At 38.6% G+C, this 22,355-nt stretch overlaps 1 protein-coding gene across 2 annotated transcripts in view; it reads left to right on the top strand.

Annotated features, from left to right (window-relative positions):
• The first annotated feature begins 668 nt into the window (after positions 1–668).
• The window catches only part of CTNND2 (catenin delta 2), a 948,913-nt gene continuing 927,226 nt past the window's right edge, over positions 669–22,355 (top strand). The window contains exon 1 of one of the 2 annotated variants that reach the window (XM_024247287.3): positions 669–1,298. In XM_024247287.3, coding sequence (XP_024103055.1) covers positions 1,262–1,298 — 37 coding nt within the window. In that variant the 5' untranslated portion in view covers positions 669–1,261. The remainder of the gene's footprint in view (positions 1,299–22,355) is intronic. The other variant, XM_054555411.2, reaches the window with a different exon arrangement.

The following is a 22,355-nucleotide window of genomic DNA, read 5'->3' as shown; positions in this document are numbered from 1 at the left end:
GCAGCAGAAGAGGCCAAGAGACGAGGACAAGGTGGCACAAGAAGGGGAGGAGAGAGAACTTAATCTGCTCAAGTTCCAGACTGGGCAAGGGTTTTTCTTTCAGGAAGTTTACAGACATTCCAGATTCAAATCTGAAGTGATTTTGCCTAAGGAGAAACTCTCACTACCCGCCAAAAACATGGCATCTGAACAGGGAAGGTGATGGCAAGATTGGGCAGGTGCTGTGGAGAAGACCTCTGCTGGACGTCGTGCCTCCTTAGCTCTGGAATCACAGGATCTGCAAGAGCATCTACCTGCGCCCACCAGCACGTTCCGCCGGCCTCCCTCCCCCAACCCACCTGGCCACTCCAGGACCCCTCGCACCCTGGCTCTTTGTTGCAGGCTGACATCTGCCCCACCAGAATCAACTGTCAGCGCCTTGCACGTGAATGAGGGAAGCGGTGTAACCTGGGGTTCCATCCCTTCCCGGGTCCCTTCCAGCTTTCGCCTAGCTCCGGAGCATCCACCCATCTGAGGTCCAGGGCGTGCGTTCCCAAGGATGCTCGGCCCTCTCCCAACCCGCGGCCTCCTCCCCTCTCTCCCGCGGCTGCCGCTGCTGCCGCGAAAACCAGGAGAAGTGGAATAAGCGCCGCGAAGCGCCGCTCTCGCGGCGGCACTGGGCATGCTCCGCACCCGGGGCCGGTTTCGGCGGCGGGGCGGACGCTCCCTCACTAGCCGGGCGCCCGGGCCGGCCGCCGAGGCTTAGGTGGAGGCTGAGGCTGCCGCGTGCCGCGGGAGGAGCCTCGCCTTCGGCGGCGGCGGCGGCGGCGGCACAGGTGGCGCGGGCCGCGCGCGGGGCGCAGCTCGGGAGCGCTCGGCGCCGGGCGCCGCGGCGGCCCCAGGCTCGCGCCCGCGGCGACAGCCGGCCGAGCGGAGCGGCGGGCGCGGCGGCTGCTCTCTCAGCCCGGCCGGCTGGCGGCGGCGCCCGGAGCCCCGAGGAGCCCGCAGGAGCCCGTGGAGCCCGCGGAGCCGGGCAGGGGGCGCTGCGCTCGCCGAGCTCGGAGGGGCCGCCGGGCCGGGCGCTGCGCACTCGCGTCGGGAGCCGCCTCTCGCCCGCGGCGCTCGCCCCTGCCGCCCGCCAGCATCCCTTGTCCCGCGGCCGCGCTCAGACAACAAAAGCGGAAGATGCTGCAGTTGGGCAAGGTCAGGACCTTGCCCTGAAGCCGGGCGGCGCCGCGCACGCCTCTTCCCGGACTGAGGAGCTGTCGCCGGCGGCGGGTGCATGTTTGCGAGGAAGCCGCCGGGCGCCGCGCCTTTGGGTGAGTTGCGGGGCTGGGCGGCCGGGGCCGGGCGCAGCCTTCTCCCGGCGCCGTCCTCCTCCTCCTGCCGCCGGTGGGGGTGGTCCTGGGCTCCCGGCCGGCGGGCGGCGGCGGCGGCGGCGGCTGCGGGGGTTCTGCCTGCCTCCGGGAGGACCGCGATCGCGCCAGGTCCCCCTCCGAAGCCGCTGTGCCTGGAAGGGGGTCCGGGGTTAGTGCCTTTCTTGGAGCGGTTACCAAGTGGCTGCCCTGCGTGCTCCCCCTCCCTGCCACCCATCTCCCCGGGAGGAAGCGTATTTAGGGCAACACCGACAATGCTGCTCCCCGCCACCCTGAGAACATACTCGGTGCATTCATGACGTCCCTAATATACGGGAGGAGACGGGGTGGGGGTGGGGAGGACTTCCCTCCAGTCTTTTGCCCTTATGTTCAATGTCATTACGATGTTTGGCTAGAACAAAATGGAAAGACTTAGTCATATGCGTCCATGGCCGTGTCTTCAGGCTCCCGCGGCTTGCCAGACCCAGAGCCCCCTTGGTCTATATTTAGCGGCTTCCGAGCAAGCCTTTGCAGCCGGCTTCACAGGTTTCGGGGGCTTCTGCGTGCTGACAATAGACAGCCAGGCTCCGGAAAGCGCCGCCTGAAAGCCAGGTTTGGAAGGCTGTGCGTGTGTATGGGAGATAAGCGATGCGAAATTGGGTGATCCGTAATTAATGGCTGAAAGCGAAGCTGCTTTTTTCTTTTTTCCCCGACCCTCATCTTATTCTGGTGTGTAGTGTGTTTTCTTCGATTGCCACTCGGCAGGTTTGAGCCTCTGCGTTCAGAATTAAGTCACTAGAAAGGTGATGCAGCCTCCCTGGTGTGTGTGGTAGGAAAACAGACTTGGGAATTTTTGGGGTGTGTGTGTGTGTGTGTGTGTGTGTGTGTGTGTGTGTGTCACAAAGAACAGTTACTTCCAAAATGCCCAAAGTTGTATTTTGCTGTAACCATGGGGGTATGAAGGGTGTGGGAGATGAGAGAGAGGGGCAGGTTGTGGTTCCAAGGTGTTTTTTTTTTTCTTTTCTTGTGTGCCTCATTTGAGCTGATCTGATTCGCCTTAGCTCTAGAAGGTGTTCTTAAGATGTATTTTTACTGTGCTCAAGCAAATATGTTGATTTAGAAAACAGAGAATGTTGTAAGCATAGTATTAGGCCTGACAGGTGTAAATTTTCACTTTTAAGAACTATGTGACCAATATTTAAGAGGCTTGGGATTTTCTGCAGTGACTTCCATGAAAACAAGGAGGTGCTGAAACTCCCTAGGAGTTATCTCATTGTGCATACTTCAGGGGCAGAAGCTACCGAGGGGAGTCCAGCTGGTCTCTGCTGCTGGTCATTCACCTACATAATGACAAGGCTTCCGGGCTGCACCACTTCTAAAATCGCATGGAGAAGTGTTTGCTGTGACTCATATCAAGTTATGGCGGTGAACCTGTGCATTATTTTGGAGATTTGTGCTACGAGAAGTGTGACATATAGGGGCGAGTATCCTCAAATATAAACTAGATGCTTTAAACTGCCCTCAGATGTCTTTTATTAGCATATGGTTGCCATACGCAGAATGTTCCTACTGTTGTTGGGGAAAAATGTTAAATGGTATCATTACTGATCTGTGGGTTACAAGGGCTCAGGGCTTGAAGGAAGATGATTACATTCGGAGTTAAGTGTTGAAATTTGGGAGGCCTTTGATTATACTAATCACAAGTCAGTGTTGCAGAAGGACTGGCAAGGTCTATACGGCTCAAGTTAATTGAATACTGTGATTAGTTTTTAGCAATATTGCTTTAGTTTCACCTTATTCACATTCAGGGAACTTTCCGAGAGCACTTTGAACACACCGTTGTGCCCATTGCATTGTTTTAATATAAAATTTCTTTCAAAAAGAAGCAATAGATTGAAGTAGCATACATGTCTCGTTTCCTTTTGTTTTTTCCTTTTGAGTCTAGTGTTTCAGCCTTAAACATGATTCTTAAAGGACTAGTTGATATTGCTCTGTGCCTGTGTGTGTACCCAGAGCGGCCGATGGGCATGAGAAAAACTACATGTACTGTATATGTGGGTTTTATGTTATATTGTGGATTGAAAATATTACCTGATTGGCAATTGTAATAAGTACGTGAGGTTATTGCCCTAATAAAATTGTCATAGTCTTGCGGAAAGGAGTTATTTAATTTGGTGTATGTTTGTGTAGTTGTATAACCCAATCATTATAGATGTCACTAATGTTTTCATTGTTTGTAATAAAAGTCATACACTGTCAAATTACAGTATTTCTATCCACTTTACATCTTTCACAATAGAATATAAGCCAATTCTTTCTCCCAGTGAAGTTGTTCATCAGAGACAAAAATGAAATTCAAATACTAGTTTGCAAATGTAATTTATAGTTTTGTTAAATAATTTCTAAGGGTAATATTGCTTTCATAATGGTTTCTAAAATTAAAAATGAAGTTATAATCTCAAATATAATATTACTTTGGCATTTAGTTGAATATGCAGTGTATTTACTGAAAATGTTACAGAACTTGCTCTTTTCTGTTTTGCCTTATCAGACTTCTTTTTTGTGTGGTATACATTTGTGTGGACTTGTCGAAGGGGTTTTCAGAGGGGTTTTCATCAGGTTGTCTTTAAGAAAACATTAAAATTACATTTGAAATAATTTATTGTAATTTGTCCATAGGGTCAGTACACTATGTATAGACCAGTGTATACAGCTGTAACAAGCCAATTGAATTAAAATAGAAACTGTTACATTTTGAACTTCCAATGTTTTCTTCTTTATGATTAGCCACAGAAAATGGGAACACCCATTTTTGTTTTTTCTCTGTGTGAACATTATTTTCACTTCTTAGAGGGAAGTCCTTGATGGCTAGTCTCACTCTTCCTAACAGAGTTTTTATTTTTAAAAGACTTAACATAGTTGGGAGTACTTAAACTTGGATGGCATAATTCAGACAATGAACAAAAACAAAGCATGGACTGCTAGTCATTTTCAAGTCCACTACTTCAGCTGAAGGTGTGGTTCTTTGCTGGCTGATTTGCAAGTTGGAAATACACTGCCAAGCCAAATTCATTGTTGGCTTCCATGATGGTTTTCCTCATTCATCTTCTGAAGGTGTTCTCCTGTCCACAGTACTTTGATAGCCTTCTGGTGTGTGAAAAGTTAATTTGAGTGGGAACAGTTCATGATACTTGTTGCTAGCTTCAAGTTATCTGATTATATGCCAAAGCAACAGCTTTTTATATTGATATAAAATATTAAACATGTCATCAATAAATAGTTTCTATCACATTGTCTGCCAATCCAGCCTACTGATTAACAAACTGCCTGGTTGGGTTTAATGAACTCAGTTATAGTCACAAACAGTACCTCCAACACAGGGAACTCACAGAAATATTTTATCATACTGTGCTTTTTAGTCCATTAAATGTTAAGACTCATAACAAAAATCTGCAGTTATGACACCTCCAGTTGTTTATCTTTTGCTCACATAGCAGTTAAGTGCAATTCCAAACTCTGAATCATGGTTAATTGATTTGTAGGAAGTGTCTTAGCTATGTCAGGATATCGAAGTACCTGTATCAATTAGTTTTTGACAAATTGGAAATAATGACTAAGTAAGTGAAACAATGCTTCCTAGAATCTTTCTATCTTAGATAAATATTCACCTGTCTCTCTTGGCACATTACTTGCAAAATGAATTCCATATATTGAAACTTATTTTATTGGGTTCTTATATATTATATATTACAATATTTTGTAATAAAGTTACACACACATACACAAACACGTTATATGTCAGAGCCCAACTATTTCTCTAGAAATATGTTTGTGATCTGAAATGACAATTATTGGAAAAATAAGTTTCCCTGGTGTAATGCTGTTTTGCATTCTGCTTCTGGTGGGTACAGAGATGTGGAGAGAGCACTAGCTTTTGGTGGATTCCAGCCCTGTCTCTTCTTAGCTGTGTATCCCTCACCATTTATATGATCCTCAGTTGTTAACTCAGTTTCTTCAGCTGTAAAATGGGTACTATAAGACAGAATATCTTAAAGAATTTCTTTGAGGATAAAGTAAGTAAAAGCATGGATAAGTGGCTTTGTACATTACAAAATTCATGTAAACACAAGAAATCAATATATACATATTAAGACAGGTACTAATGTTTTATATATATCTAATTAAATAGGTTATCTCGGTTACCATCCTCTCTAACAAAGGATATTAAATGGCTGTAATTTCCCTACCACAATCCCTATTGTAATATTGCTTCATTGTGCAGATTTGCTTATAAAATATGCTAAACTTTCTGTTCTGAAACATATCAGCCCTTTATATATTAAAGTATATAGCAGTTAAGCTAAAGGAGAAGTAAATTATATCTCCCGACACCATTATTATAAAAGATTCTAATCGAGTAGAAATTACAAAACTTTGATATTCTTTATTAGTGTTATATTAGTCACCTGATTAAGATCAAATTTTCTACAAAGATTAATGTTGTACAAAGACTATCATAGACAGTTTAATAAGCATCGCTCTCTGTGAGGTCAGATATTACACATCCGCTCTGTTTAGAACCACCGAGCATGCATCTCATCATCATGTCATTATGACAAAGAAAAAAGAAACCTTAAACAGCTAAATGTATTACATAAAGGGAAGACCCCCTCCCCAATTAAAATCAAGTCCTCGAAGAGAAATAAAAAGTGTGTGAATTGGTACCTCTTTGAAAATAGATGGTCATTTTCGCTTTTGTTTCACTCTTAAGAGCTTCAGTGAAGACAAAAAAGTGCCCAGCTCTTCCAGGTTTGAAGATGACCAGCTCCTTGGGATGATCAAACCCAGAAGGGCTTCATTTAGAACTGTGATATTCAGCAACATAATTTTTAGGATAATCACGATTCGATGTATCTTGGAATTTGTTTCAGAACGTGGGCTGTATAATGGGGGACAAATTTATCTTCAGTCAGAAAAACATTTTTACAATAAATGTGGTTATTTGTATTCAAATTTATGTGTTGTTGTGGGAACTGCCAATTATAAGTTACCAGAGCAAAATACATGTTATGATAAAAGACTTTACTGGGTTTTTCTGTTTTTTTTGGATCAAAGTAAGCAGGTGAGCCAATTATATTTGGTTAAATACATATATGTAACGTTTCTACAAGTTTTGAATGATACAGAAATGTTACTAAATAGGATGTTTACTTTATAACACTAGATGATGGGGGAACAATTAATTGGATCATTGATATTAGAAAATACACTTCTCTTGCCTAGGTAAAGGCCAGAGAAGTGTATTAGTAACATTTTTGGTTTAACAGATGTGATTATCACAACTGTCATTAGAAATTTTGTCCAGTAGATATGTATAAAGAAAACTGGATTTTGTGCATGTTTTATGCAGTTCTTTCTTTTGGTTTAGAAACCTCCTTATAATGTACAAATGCTTTATTGTATTATCTCTTTGCATTTAAATATGCAATTACATAAACCACAGAAAGGCATATAGTTACTTTAAGAATTACAAAATGTGCAGGAATGTGGGTTGTTGGTGTCTTTAAGGAATCAAATAAATATCAAGCTCTCCTCCTTCCCACTCCCCATCTCAGCATGTTGGGATATTGGAAGGGAAAAAGATAAATAATTGGCTGCCATGGGCAAAAATATCAGTTGTGATTAGACATAGCTTGGTGTGGCAGTTGAATGACATCCCAGGTCCTCCGCCTTCTTTCCCTCCTCCCTCCCCACAGGGACAGAGCTTTTTCTGAGCTGGCAGAGCCAAGCCTTGCTCTCTGCAGGGAGGATGATCTCCAGAGGAAGAGAGAAGAAGCAAGGCAAGCTGCTTCTTTATTCTTCAGAGGCAGAGAAAGTGAAAAGCTGGAGAGAGGCCAGCAGTGTTACATTAATTAAGTTCCCTTTGCCTGAAAGGAAATATCAGAATAGAGAAGAAGTGTTCCCCATTGGCATGGTTTATGAAGAATTCCAGTTGATAGAATTCTGGATATAGTAGCTTTCACAGTTCTTTGCTTGGTAGTTGAGCTCTTTAAATATTTCATGGTATTTTGACACTACATCAAGAGTTATCAAGGTAGTGTCTAATGCCCTGGTTGATTTATAGCAACTATGGTCCATGAAATTCAGCAGATTTATGTATAGCCAACTTTAAAATAACTTACCCTTGGCGTTCTTCCCCTATTTCTCATGTTATTCTTTAACTGCCAATAATTGGATCGCTTTGTAAGTGGTGAGAATTAGACATAAAAAAGACAATGTCAAAATCCGACTTCCCTAACCATATATAAGTGATCTAGGCTAGCTATTATCCACAGCTTTTTCTACCTCAGTATAAATAATTAGATTTTGGTGGCTGTTTGATGTTTCGCAATTAATAGGAGAAATCATGGACACAGTAAAGAAAGAAGAGAAAGATTGCTTTTCTAAATAGATACAATGTTGTATTTAACTCTAAGCATGACTACTCAACCTAAAAATGCTCACTTTTTAAAACAAATTTTATTCTCTATCACATATTTTATCTGGACTTTCAAATAATCAGACTAATACAGCAGTCATTACCTTCAACAGTATAGAATAATGTAATTTCCAGAAAGAGCAACCTCTTTGGTAGCTCCAAATGTAAAAGAGCCACAGTTCAATCTCTCATCTCTAACACAGTCTTCACTGGTGTGGAGCATTGTTCTTGGGGTCATGGAGAAACTGAATAAGGAAGAAGAAGAATCCTCCAGAAAGACAGAGAGGTGTTATATAAAAAGTCTCAGATATAGTACAAATTGTCTCATTAACCCAGGACATGGAAGGTTGATGCAGGAAGGCTGGGGCTTGTAGCATCTGGATCAGATTATTTGTGTTGCTTAACTCAGGTTGAAAAAGAGTAATGTTAAATTCATAGCAGGTGCATAGATATATTATGGCACCTCTAGCCAAAGAAATATGCAATTATGAATTATAGTTTCAGAGTAGCTAATTATATGAGAACTATTCATAATACTAAAGCTAAGAAGATAAGGCAAATAACTATGTTGAATGTGATACCCAGCACACATACCCACTCACAAATGTGAGAACACAGTGTTTATGTCAGGGTTTCAAGAGTTTTGTTCTTTATATATTACTTTTCCACTAAATATATCATAGTTTAATATATATATTACATTATGCAGAAGAAAAGCATGCCTTTCCATTCTTGAAAAGAATAGTATATATTTATTTTGGGGTGAAGTTCATTAATTAGCTGAATGCATGACTTAAAGTTAACAAAGGCCATTCATCATGGAATGTAGATTACACAGATTTTGATCAGCCATACTTATGTTTTCTCTCCTTTAAATTTGAGATTTGTTTGTTTTCAAAAGTAATGCATGCTCATTGAAAATTCAAAAATACAGAAATGATTAAAAGAAGTTAAAATTTGTGCATGGTTGCAAGCCCCAGAAATGACCATATTTTTAGCAGAAATGTCAAGCTATACACATTTTTAAATTTAGAATAAATTGCTCATATTCTGTTTAGTTATCTATTAACATCTCACGTAATTAGTATTTATTTTTAGTGTCTGTTTTCCATACCTTTATATAACATTATTTACTTACATCACTCTGTTTTTGGAGATTGATGACATTTTCATTTTTGGTAGTTATATTTAATGCTGTAATTAAGATCCTAATAACTAAATAGTCGTCATCAGGTTATTTACTCTAGATTACTTCCTAGAACTGGATGTTTTCAAGGTTGTTGATATATGTTGTTCATTTGTCTTCCAGGAAGATTATACAATTTATATTTCTCTCAGCAAGGCAGGAGTGTGCCAATTTTCCCATGATTTCAACAACACTGGGTGTTGTAATGAGAAAAATAAAACTTCTAATTACATAGGGGAAATATTGTGTTTTTCTCTAATTCATTTGCTTCTTTATTAATATTCCTGAGATTAAATATTTTCTAATTTTTTTGGTGTCTGCGTCTAATTTTTTTGTGAATTATCTTTTTATATCTTATACACATTTCTCAATTTATTTTCCTTTTTTAAAATTGATTTATATTGTTTGTCTATAGTAATTATGTCACTCTGTCATGTCTTAACAGTTTATGTATCATTTTATTGGTTCTTATTTTGGGAGCATAATTCTAAAGCGTGAAGTTAAACTTACTTGTCTTACAGGAGTTCTTTTTTAAGGAAACATTTTACTGCTTGCTGATTTCGTGTGTCTCAGTAGTAAATACAGCAGTGGAGCAAATGGTTGAGAAAATAGCTTCAAAGTTGCACCCCAACTGACTGAGTTCATATCCCAACTTCATCATTTTCTAAGTGAGTGGATATTTTACTACTAAGTGTCATAACACAGGGGAAACAATAATTCCTGTGTCTTCAGGTTGTTATGATGGTGAATTAAGAGACCATGGACTGAAAATACATAGCATAGTATGTGGTATATTCACTATTACAACACACATTAGCTCTTTCTACTGTGAAATAATACAGATGCCAGATGCTTTTCTGTAATTCTGGCGTTTGCTTTTCCCACGTGAAGCATAATTACGCACCTGCACAGACTCCAGGACCACTGTGTTTAGGCAAGGTGTTTGTGGCAGTCTGGGGCTCACAGGTGCAGTGCTTTGTGTGTGGTTCTGGCACTTCACAGTGTGTTCTTCAGGGATGTTTCATTTCTCAAGTTCAAGTTCATTGGGAAGAGTCAGGACACTGTTTTTAGGTAAACACATGATTTTCTACTGTCTCCCCGTGTTCTCAGGCACACACTCCTTCTGTCTGGTCACATAGGACCATGCTTCTCCCCAGCCCCAACCCATACTGGTAATCTGTCTTTTAAAATAATTGCTCCACAAATCGTAGGATAGTAGTAGACATGTAACAAACACTTAGTTCATCATTTGGGGCAAAAATGGTTTCTGAATCAAGGTTTCTTTGCTTGCTTTGGGTTGCTTTTGGGTACAGACACTGCAGCACCCTGGAGGGACCACTGCCTTAGGATGCCGAGTTCTGGGATCTAAATCGTGCTTGGCACTTGCCTTCTCTTGTGACTTTGCATCTTTGCCTATTTTGTCATTTGTTCATTGGGATAAAAACTCACAGGGCTTTGTTGAATGTGCTGTGATAATTTAGGTGAAAATGCTTTGGGAAGCTTAATCATAATAAACATGTAAGTATAAAATATATTCTCTGGAACTTTTGATGCACTTCAAAAATACAGTAATCGTGGGGGGTAAGAGTTAGAGTCAAAAGATTTTCTTGCCTATAAAACTAAATCTCAGTTTCATTACTAATATGTTTATAAAATGCTCACTTCCATAATGGTTGTAAAGATATTGCTACATTTCATGCTATTGGGTATTGCCTAAAGGAATAATTCTCCTTTATCCATCCGTAGAAGTAATTCTTGTTATTTCTTCGTACCACTTCAAATATTGTAAGTTATACAAAATTGGCCCAAAAAGTTTCTTGTATTTTTTCCTTGTGGTGCAGATATTTGCTGCTTAAAGTTGGGAGTGGAATGAAGCCCTATTGTCCTTCAAGAGTGAAGTCTGTAGAAATGTCTCCAGAATATTATTTTCTCTCTTGGTGGGCTGCCGAGTCTGGCACCTGTGAGGCTTTATCAGAAGTTCTAGAAGTGTGAACCATAGTTGGCTTCCATTTTTTGAGATGTTTCCTTAAATACTTTGAACAAAATTGCACAGAATTCTTACCACTCTAACTGTAGTCTGCCAATAGGAAGAAATCATGTGTAAGTTACAGAAATCTAATTCTCGATTCCCAAAACTTTTGAAGGAACTAAAGAAGTCAAGTTAAACATTCCTCAATAAGTATGTTACTTAGTGAGTTACAAAGTTTTAGGTACTTGAGAGGGGATGCTAATCTTCGTTTTGCTGACTGCCTATAGGAATTTCAGATATGATCTCCTTATAAATCAAAAGTCTTCTTTCAGCAGTTTAGCATGGGTTGTGTGATAAATTGTATAGTGACATCATATTTCCTGTTGCAGCAGTTGAGGGGATCCATGGGGTGTACTTAGCTTGTACTTAGCCTGTGGACCTAGGACAGAAGCAGAGTGTGAGAGGATAGAGCCAAGATGATGGCTGGAGGAAATTAACGTTCAGGCAGCATCCTTCTTCCTCTGCAAATGTAGGCGATGGATGTGGAAGGCTGAGGATGTTTTCATGAGCTAGGAGCTGGGAGTTTGGTAATACTTGGTAAGTGCAGGAATTTCAAGAAGTGGAAAGGTGCAAGGTAGCTTAAACTAGTTTTAGAAACAGAACTATTATAATGGGCGAGTCCACTGTTTATTGATTTATGCATTCATTCAACAAACTGGACAAATTTAATTTTAAAAGAAGCAAGAAGTTATAATTAGTAGTTAGCAGCAAGCTCTGGATGTATATACCTCCAGAGCTAGATAATCTGTCCCCCTCTGAATGGTTTAGTCATTTATTTTTCTAGTTGAAGGGTAGCTATTTCTATCCTTTTCAAACATGGATTTCCAACTGAGATGGCTGCACAGCCTTAATTCCATCACATCTCTGAAATCCTTCCCTTTCTCCATGTGCCGATTCTCTTAAAGTGCATTAATTGCTACTAGGATTTAAGATCTTTCAGTAGTAAACATAAATACTTTATGTTCACATAGTAATAATTTGAGTTTATATGGCTTCCTTGTGTCCTGATAAATCGTGCGTTTTACAATAGTGCAGCTAGACCTACAGAATGGCAGGCGGTGCAGAGCCGCAAGTGGGAGAGCTGGTGACAGGGCTGGATAAAGTGCTGTCTTAAGTTGAACAGAGTGTGGGAGGAAATATAAGCAAAGTTATTCCGTAGAATTTTATAGCATGTTAGTCTTTACAAGTGCTTTCTCATATTTTATCTCTTGAAAGGGAGGATAAGAATTTTGAAAGCAATGTAACAGATTTTTGGACCAGTAGTAGATTTCGTCGTGTTCACTGATTCTTGGAATATCCTTAGGTGATATTCATCTGATTTTAAATATACATGCTGTTCCTTACAGTTATTTATCATTTTAGCTAATTGAGATGTGGTAGGCTGGGATTTGGTGGCTATGTGAGTTTTTTTTTTTTTTTTTTTTTTTTTAGCTCTGGCCCAAAGAAGGTGCTATCTAATTCCAAAGAGTTTTTTTCTCTTTTTTTTTGCAGTTTCTCTGAAGATCTTTGATGCTTACACAACTGTCCATTGCCTTTCCTTTTTCTTTTTATTCTTTAGAGCAAATTGCTTTGTGGATTATGAGGGAAAATATTTCTTCTGTGCTGTAGCTTATTAATTTTCAATATGTGTACCCAGGACTTATGTTAAATAGTTACTTCTACTACAGAAGTGATTTCAGTTTTTCTGCTGAATAGTTTTCATATTAGTAGAGCATTGTTACTTACATGTTTACTGTCAGCATAGCTTTGAAGATAGATATTTGTGGTCATTCGGAGAAATGTAGGACTGTTCGTACATTGATTAGAAGCCATCGAGAAGACAAATAAGGTAGGCTAGTCATCCCAGTATCAGCACGTGGTGCTATCCTTTTTGCATGAAACCATTGGCATGTGGAAAAGTTCACCATCATCAACAAGCTAAGCTGCATGTGCATACTGGGCTTAAAAATACAGACACAATGTAAGGTGTCAGGTTTTGTGATGTGCAGATGTGTGATGTTATAGAGAATATTATGATGTCAGAAGAATTTGTGAAGCTGTTCATGAATCACCAGCAGAAGATGGTAGAACGTTTTGACAACAGATTCACAGACTGTGCTGTAGCACTGAGTAGATAATTGAGTACCACACTGAAGGGCATAAATATTTCCTAAGGGCATAAATATTTCCAAATTTAATAATATACTATATTCCCTTTCATCTCAGAAGTTCAGAAAAACTTGTCCAATGTCAAGTGATAGTGCATCCTGGCTTTGGAAGGATTCCACCAAATTTTTCCAAGACTGTCATAGTTGGCTCAGGCTGCCCTAAATTGTGTGGCTTAAACAACATTTTTTTCTCACAGTTTTAGAGGCTGGAATGTCTAAAATGAAGATGCTGGCAGATTTGATTCCAGGTGAGGGCTCTCCTCCTGACTTGCAGATGGCCGCCTTCCTGCTCTTTGCTCACATGGCCTTTTGTAGATCTCTCATCTGTCTTCTTAGAAAGCTGCTGATCCCTTCGTGAGGGCCCCATCCTCATCACCTAATCTAACACTAATTACCTTCCAAAGGTCTCATTTCCAAATGCCATCACATCAGGGGCTAGGGCTTCATCATATTACTTGGGTGGTAGGTGAGGAGAAGACGCAAACATTCAATCTATAACAGAGACCGCAGGATGAAACCAGCAAGGTACCCAGTGTCAAGGAAGGCCAATCTCTGGTGCCAGATTTTGGAACTTTGGTATTGAATTATTCCCTAAATGAATGATAATTCCTGATGGATAATATGAAGCTCTTTGAGCTATTTTATTAATAAGTGATTATTCAGCTCACTTTAAGTGTTTTGCTTTGATTTATAAAATTCAGAATGTGATACATAGAACAATATGGTATATAGAGTACCTAGACCCACATGTCTATATTTATTAACATATGGCATTCCAGAGTTCCTTTTTAAGTGTATTTTTCAAAATTGCATGGATGCTTCTGATCTTGGTTGAACCTCCCACTTCTTGTCACCTTCAGTGTTAAGAGGCTGATCCAGCTGTCTCATTGCTCACCAGGGTTTCTGCAGCAGGCTCCTGGCTGGCCACCCCACTGTGAGCTCATCATTCCTACAGCCATCCTAGGGCTCCTTCTAATTCACTCACATCTTGCCTTAGCTTATAACTGTAGCGGTGATAACCAGCAAAAGGTCCAGCTTCTTTCTATTTTATCTTATCTCCCCTCTCTGTCCCTGGGTTTATTAGGCTGCAGCCACTTTGGCCGCCTGTCTCTGCTGATCATCCTGCGAAAGCAAGTGTTTCTGTCCTAAACAGTTACCCTGTTTTATCTTTTTCATAACATATGAGTGATAGAAATCATCTCATTTATTTGTTGGTTTACAGGTTTGTTTCCATGTCTCCTTCCATTAGACTGCAACCTCCTTGAAGGTTGATCATTAAAATGACTTTAAAATTGATCATTTACTGATATAGTACACATAGGAACTCACAAGCATTAATGCATACCTGGCATCTAAGTAGCTGCCTTATGAAGGATAAAATTTTAATATATGATCATCAAGTCATATCATAGATAGATGTTGAAATGAGAAGACAAGACAGAAGACAGATAGTCCATCTGAAGGGATGTGAGAGATCAATATAAAGATGAGTTTGTAAGAGCTGCCTGCCTTTCCATGTGCAGGTGTAATATAGTGCTTTTTGCCTCTCTGGTCAGCTGCCATGGATGTCCTGGCATCCTCAGAGAGAGCAGGTTGTCTTTCAAAGGCAGGTTATCTCATGATAAATACAGCTATGGCAGGTTTTTGTGGCAGGAGGATGTGTTAAATATATGAGAATATACTTTTGGTTCATGATTTAATATGAACCAATATAGAACCAAGAAATAGAACTGTACCAAGTTTAAGTTTTCAGGGACCAGTAATCAGCATCTCAGAAAAAGTAGTGGACTGTGAACTGCAGGAAAAAGTTGATTCTGATGGGAACTTTCAGGCTACTTTTTCAAGATATTATAATGAGAAAGTATAGATGAATAATGGCAAAATTGGAAGTACACAACATATATAATTATCAAAGTAGATTTATTTTCCCAAAGTGAATTTATGTTTTTCATTATCTTTAAATTGAAGGTACTGTCTATGACTTGGAATATTGTCAACTAAAAGAAAAGTAGAATATTTTAAAAGACTATAAAATATTCAGATGCTAATTTTGGCATGACCTTGAGTGATAAAGGTTGAAAACATTGTGATGTCCTTTATAAAGAAGAAATTTTAATGTGTTTGAGATATGGAGTTTTAAAAGTTGCAGTGTAATAAAATGTTAGAAGTGAATTCTTGTGACTTCAAGAGTGGTATTTTAGTAATTCCATGTTTACTTTTATTTCATCTCATATAAGAAATGTCTATCTGAGCATTTATATTAATATAAAATGAAGTATTGCTTTTATAAACTTTAGTATTTCTTGTTTGGACTCCACTATCATGAAATCCCCTGCTTATTTAAATTAGCTGTGCCTTTAGTGAATTATGTCTTTGAAATATAAACCTGCACACAGAAATGCTTGAAGTTATCAAATGTGTCATTAGACTGGGGAGGTTCCTTTGGCCTAACAAGAGTATTTTAAGGTAGTTGCCCTTTGATGTTTACATTGTGGCTACCCACTCAAACACTAATTTAGAATGAGTTGTTTCTCTCTTGGAGCATTGAATTGGCTACATAGTTGTGCATCTTTAGTGTTTGAATCTGCTCTAAATTATGTCTTAAAATCATTAACTCAGTTTAGTCTTAGAGAGACATTTGAAGATTTGTAACTGAAAATGTGTTACCTGTGGTGTGTCTGGGTGTAGATCATCTCAGGGCTCGGTGGAAGGTGGCATTCTGGCCTCTTCTCCCTATCTTCAGCTGCATGGTTGACATTCTGCATGCTGTCTAGTTATTCCAGCTTTTGGCTTTGAGTCTTACAGAAAGAAGGAAAAGGGGCCTTCATCTGATTATTTACCAAGGTTGGTGCATGCCGTGAAAAGGTTTCTATTTAAGAGTCATTCTAGGGGCTGGGCACGGTGGCTTACATCTATAATCCCAGCACTTTGGGAAGCCGAGGCGGGCAGATCATGAGATCAGGAGTTCAGGACCAGCCTGGCCAAGGTGGTGAAACCCTGTCTCTATTAAAAATAGAAAAATTAGCTGGGCATGGTGGTACGTGCCTGCAATCCCAGTTAACTCGGGAGATTGAGGCAGGAGAATTGCTTGAACTGGGACTGGGAGGCGGAGGTTGCAGTGAGCTGAGATTGCGCCATCTCACTCCAGCCTGGGTGACAGAGTGAGATTCCATCTAAAAAAAAAAAAAGGAGTCATTCTGGGAACTTGAAAAATACACAACCAGGCCAACATTGCTGTGTTGCAAGTAGTAGGTGGGAGGATCATGTGAGATTTCTGACAGGTAACCATGTTTGATCTATAAAAATAACTATTTAATTATTTTCATTCTCCTCAATGGAGGAGCTGATTAATAAGTGAAAAATTACATGTATTCCTTTCTTCCCCCTGAAATTCTTCATTTGGTGGCTTGACAAATAAGAGATTGGAATTCTCTTGTGTTTTCAAATACTAAGGGAGATGTGCCAACTCTTAGGTCATGGGGGAAACCATTGATTGGATTAAGGTTGGCAAGGCTGGAAAGAATTAGCTTAAGTCCCTGAGCAATTTAAAGAACTGTGGGCTAGTACGTTGGCCCTGGGGAATGGGGTGCATGCAGTCACTCTCTGCCACAGGGAAATATTCTTATCTTTGTCAACCATTCTACCTTTCCTGAGTCTTTTAGCCTAGCCATAAGGTTGTAACTTTGGCCTTTAAGCTACAGTAGGTTTAATTAAAGGACAGATGTAATGTTCTAATATTTACAATATTCTATTTTCTAAGTTTCAACAACTTTTTTTTGCACTTTGAAATGTCATATGATTATTCTAAATGAGGTTATAATTAATTTAAGAATGCCATTCATTTATAAAATTGAAGCCCTCAAGTCTTGTCCAAATGTTTACTTCAGATTGAATATGCTGGTAATACCAGGTTGAAAACATTAAAATATAATTTAGCATCCAAGGATATGAGTAAGCAATTCATAAAAAGTGTCAATTAAAAAAATCTACTTTATACATACCTTGATACAATGTGTTGAAAATAGTACTTTACTTTTGTGGCTTCCTCCCCAAAGCCCATAACCTCAGTCTAATCATGTGGAAGACATTCATTCTACAGAATGCCTGACCAGTATGCCTCAAAACTGTCAAGGGCATCAAAAACAAGGATAGTCTGAGAAACTGAGAACCAAGAGGAATTCAAGGAGACATGATGACTAAATGTGGTGTGGCATTTTGGATGGGGCCCTGGAACAGTAAAAGAACATTAGGGAAAATTACATAAATCTGAATTAAGTATGAACTTTAGTTAATAATAATGTATCAATACTGGTCATTAATTATAACAAATGTGCCATACTAATCTAAGATGCTTATAATAGGAGAAATTAGGTCCTAAAAGATAAAATTTATTTATTTTTTACAACCTAATTTTTAACACTAGAAGTTTTTTTTTTTTTTTTTTTTTTTGCTTGCTCAAAGTTTTTAAAGACCTCTGTATGTAAAGGGAACGATGTTTTTGTTTGATTTTAGTGGGTTTAGACTATGTCCTAATATTTTAGAATTATTATTCAAATTGATTTCTAATTAAATAGCAAATCAGCCTAAAATATTTTTATCAGTTATGTCATGGATTTTTGGCAAAGGTGAGGGGAAGGAGAATAAGTACTCAAAATTATTTTTAAAAAGCAGTAGAATAGGCCAGCTGCGGTGGCTCCTGCCTGTAATCCCAGCACTTTGGGAGGCCGAGGCAGGCGGATCACAAGGTCAGGAGATCAAGACCATTCTGGCTAACATGGTGAAACCCCGTGTCTTCTAAAAACAGCCTATCTCTCCTTTTAGATCTATTAATATTTGCTTTATATAAGTGGGCACTTTGGTGTTGAGTGCATATATATTTACAATTATTGTATCCTCTTGCTGAATTGACCCAAAGATCGTTATATAAGGATCTTGTTAGTCTCTTTTTTATAGTTTTTGACTTAAAGTGTATTCTCTTTGATATAAATGTAGCTACTTCTGCTCTTTTGTGGTTTCCATTTGCATGGAAAACCTGAACAGATCAGTAACAAGTAATGAGATTAAATCAGTAATAGAAAGTCTCCCAAAACAGAAAAGTTCAGGATTGGATGACTTCATGGCTGAATTCAAACTTTTAAAAAACAAATACCAATTCTTTTTAAACTAGTCCAAAAAATTGAAGGGGAAGGAATTTTTCCAGTCTCATTCTATGAAGTCAGCATTACTTGGATACCAAAACCAGACAAGGAAACAACAACAAAAAATAAAACTACCGGCCATTATCTCTGATGAACATAGATATAAAAATCCTCAACAGAATACTAGCATACTGAATTCAGAAGCACATCCAAAAGTGCTTTTATACACCATGATTAAGTGAGACTTATCCCAAAATGCAAAGATGGGTTAACATATGCAAATCATTAATCACATCACATCAACGGAATGGACAAAACACTATATGATTATCTCAATAGATGAAGAAAAACATTTTGATTAAACTCAACATACTTCATGATAAAAACTTTCAACAAATTAGTTATAGAAGGAACGTGCCTCAAAACAATAAAGGCCGTATGTGACAAACGCACAGCTAACATCATAGCTAATGGGTTAAAGTTAAAAGCCTTTATTTAATATCTGGAGTAAGAGAAGGATACCCACTTTCTCTACTTTTTTTCAAGATAGTACTGATACTTCTACCCAGAGTGAATAGACAAGAGAAAAAAATAAAGTGCATCCAAATTGGAAAGGAGGAAGTCAGATTATCCACTGTTTGCAGACAACATGATCTTACATTTAGAAAAATTTAGATACCACCAAAAAGGTACCAAAATAGATATATAGAGCAATGGAATGGAACAGAGGCCTCAGAAATAATGCCACAAATCTACAACCATCTGATCTTCGACAAACCTGACAAAAACAAGCAAAGGGGAAAGGGTTCCCTATTTAATAAATGGTGTTCAGAAAACTGGCTAGCCATACGTAGGAAACTGAAACTGGACCCCTTCCTTATACCTCATACAAAAATTAACTCAAGATGGATTAAAGACTGAAATGTAGGACCTAAAACCATAAAAACCCTAGAAGAAAACCTAGGCAATACCATTGAGGACATAGGCATGGGCAAAGACTTCATGACTAAAGCACCAAAAGCAATGCCAACAAAAGCCAAAATTGACAAATGGGATCTAATTAAACTAAAGAGCTTCTGCACAACAAAAGAAATGATCATCAGAGTGAACAGGCATCCTACAGAATGGGAGAAAATTTTCGCAATCTACTCATCTGACAAAGGGCTAATATCCAGAATCTGCAAGGAACTTAAACAGATGTACAAGAAAAAAACAACCCCATCAAAAAGTGTGTGAAGGATATGAACAGACACTTCTCAAAAGAAGACATTTATGTGGCCAACAAACATATGAAAAAAGCTGAACATCATTGTTCATTAGAGAAATGCAAATCAAAACCACAATGAGATACCATCTCATGCCAGTTAGCATGGTGATCATTAAAAAGTCAGGAAACAACAGATGCTGGAGAGGATGTGGAGAAATAGGAATGCTTTTACACTGTTGGTGGGAGTGTAAATTAGTTCAGCCATTGTGGAAGACAGTGTGGCGATTCCTCAAGGATCTAGAACCAGAAATACCATTTGATCCAGCAATCCCATTACTGGGTATATAACCAAAGGATTGTAAATCATTCTACTATAAAGACACATGCACTCGTACGTTTACTGCAGCACTATTCGCAACAGCAAAGACTTAGAACCAACCCAAATGCCCATCAGTGACAGACTGGATAAATAAAATGTGGCACATATACACCATGGAATACTATACAGCCATAAAAAAGGATGAATTCATGTCCTTTGCAGGGACATGGATGAAGCCAGAAACCATCATTCCCGGCAAATTAACACAGGAACAGAAAATCAAACACCACATGTTCTCATTCATAAGTGGGAGTTGAATAAGGAGAACACATGGACACAGGGAGGGGAACATTACATGCTGAGGCCTGTCAGGGTGTGGGGTGGTAGTGGAGAGATAGCATTAGGAGAAATACCTAATGTAGGTGACAGGTTGATGAGTGCAGCAAACCACCATGTCACGTGTATACCTATGTAACTAACCTGCACATTCTGCACATGTATCCCAGAACTTGAAGTATAATAAAATAAGTGATAAATGCAGTAAAGTTTCAAGATACAAAATGACCAATAAAAAAACATAGCATTTTTATATGCCCAACAGTGAGCAGTCAGAAAAAGAAATGAAGAAAGTAATCCCATTTGCAATAGCTACCAAACCCCCCAATCTTAGGAATACATTTGACAAAGCAGGTGAAATAGTTCAGCAATTAAAACTATAAAATATTGATGAAAGAAACTGAAGAGGACACAAAAATAGAAAAATATCCCATGTTCATGGATTGGAATAATTAATATGTTAAAATTAATATGTCCATACTACTAAAGAAATCTATAGATTCAATGCAATCATGCTGAAAATGCCAATAACATTCTTCACAGAAATACAAACAACAATTATATCATTTTTATGGAACTACAAAAGACTCTTAAGTAGCCAAAGCAATCCTGAGCAAGAAGAACGGAGCTGGAGGCATCACACTACCTGACTCTAAAATATACTATAAATCTATAGTAACCAGTACTGTAGTAAGCTGTAGTACTGTTATAAAAACAGACACATAGGCAAATGAAACAGAACACCAAAATAAATCCGTGTATTTCTGGTTAACTGATTTTTGACGAAGGTTCCAAGAACACACACAGTGGGGGAAAGGACAGTCTTTTTAATAAATGCTTTTTAATAAATGCTGCTGGGAAAACTATATATATATATATATATATATATATATATATATATATATATGTTGAGCGATATCCTTCAGTATAAACTAGACCCTTATTATTTATTCTTTATTCTGCAGAAGAATAAAACTAGAACCCTGTCTCTCAACATATAGAAGAATCAACTCAAAAATTGATTAAAGACTTAACTGTAATAACTGAAGCTATGAAACTAATAAAAGAAAACATTGGTGAAATGCTGTATGATTTTGGTCTGGGCAAAGATTTTTTGGATAGGATTTCAAAAGCACAGGAAACAAAAGCAAAAATACATAAATGGGATCATATTAATATTAAACTAAGAAACTTCTGTATACTAAAGGAAACAATCAATAGAGTGAAGAGACAGTATACAGAATGGAAGAAAATATTTGCAAACTATCCATCTGGCAAGGAGTAAATATCCAGAATATATATGGCTCTCAACAGCAGTTATAATAATAATGATAATAATCCAAGTAAAAATGGGCAAATAATCAAAAAGACATAGAGATATCTAACAGGTACATGAAAAAATGATCTACAGCTCTAATCATCAGGGAAATTCAAGTTGAAACCACAATGAGATATCGTTTCAACCCAGTTAAAATGGATATAATCAAAAAGAAAAAATATAACAAATGCTGGCAAGAATGTGGAGACAATGAAACGCTTTTACACTATCGGTGGAAATGTAAATTAGTACAGCCATTATGAAAGTAGGGCCGTTCTTCAAAAAAACTACAGATAAAAATACCATATGGTCCAGCAATCTTTTGAGTATCCATACAAAGGAAAGGAAATCAATATGTTCAAGAGGTATCTATGCTGTCATGTTTATTGCAGCACTATTCACAATAAACAATATATGAAATCAGCCTAAATGTCTATTGATGGATGAATGAATAAATAAAAAAAGAATGAAATCTTGTGTTTTGCAGCAAGATGGAAAAGCCTGGAGGACATTATGTTAAATGAAATAAGTTAGGCATAGAAAGACAAACACCACATGTTCTTACTCATATGTGGGAGCTAAAAAATTTCATCTCATGGAAGTAGAGAGTAGAACAGTGGTTACCAGAGGATGAGAAGGATAGTGGGGAGGGAGGGATACCGAGAAGTTGGTTAATGAGTACAACATTACATTTAGATATGAGGGATAAGTTCTAGTGTTCTGTAACACACTAGGGTGACTATAGTTAGCAATAATAGCTAGATGAGAGGATTTTGAATGTTCACAACACAAAGAAATAATAAATGTTTGAAGTGATGGACATGCCAGTTACTCTAATTTGATCACTACACATTGTATACATG

The sequence above is a fragment of the Pongo abelii genome, chromosome 4 (assembly GCF_028885655.2).
Source record: "Pongo abelii isolate AG06213 chromosome 4, NHGRI_mPonAbe1-v2.0_pri, whole genome shotgun sequence".
Lineage (NCBI taxonomy): Eukaryota > Metazoa > Chordata > Mammalia > Primates > Hominidae > Pongo > Pongo abelii.
Note: the sequence above shows the minus strand (reverse complement) of the source record. Positions and strands in the feature narration are given on the sequence as shown.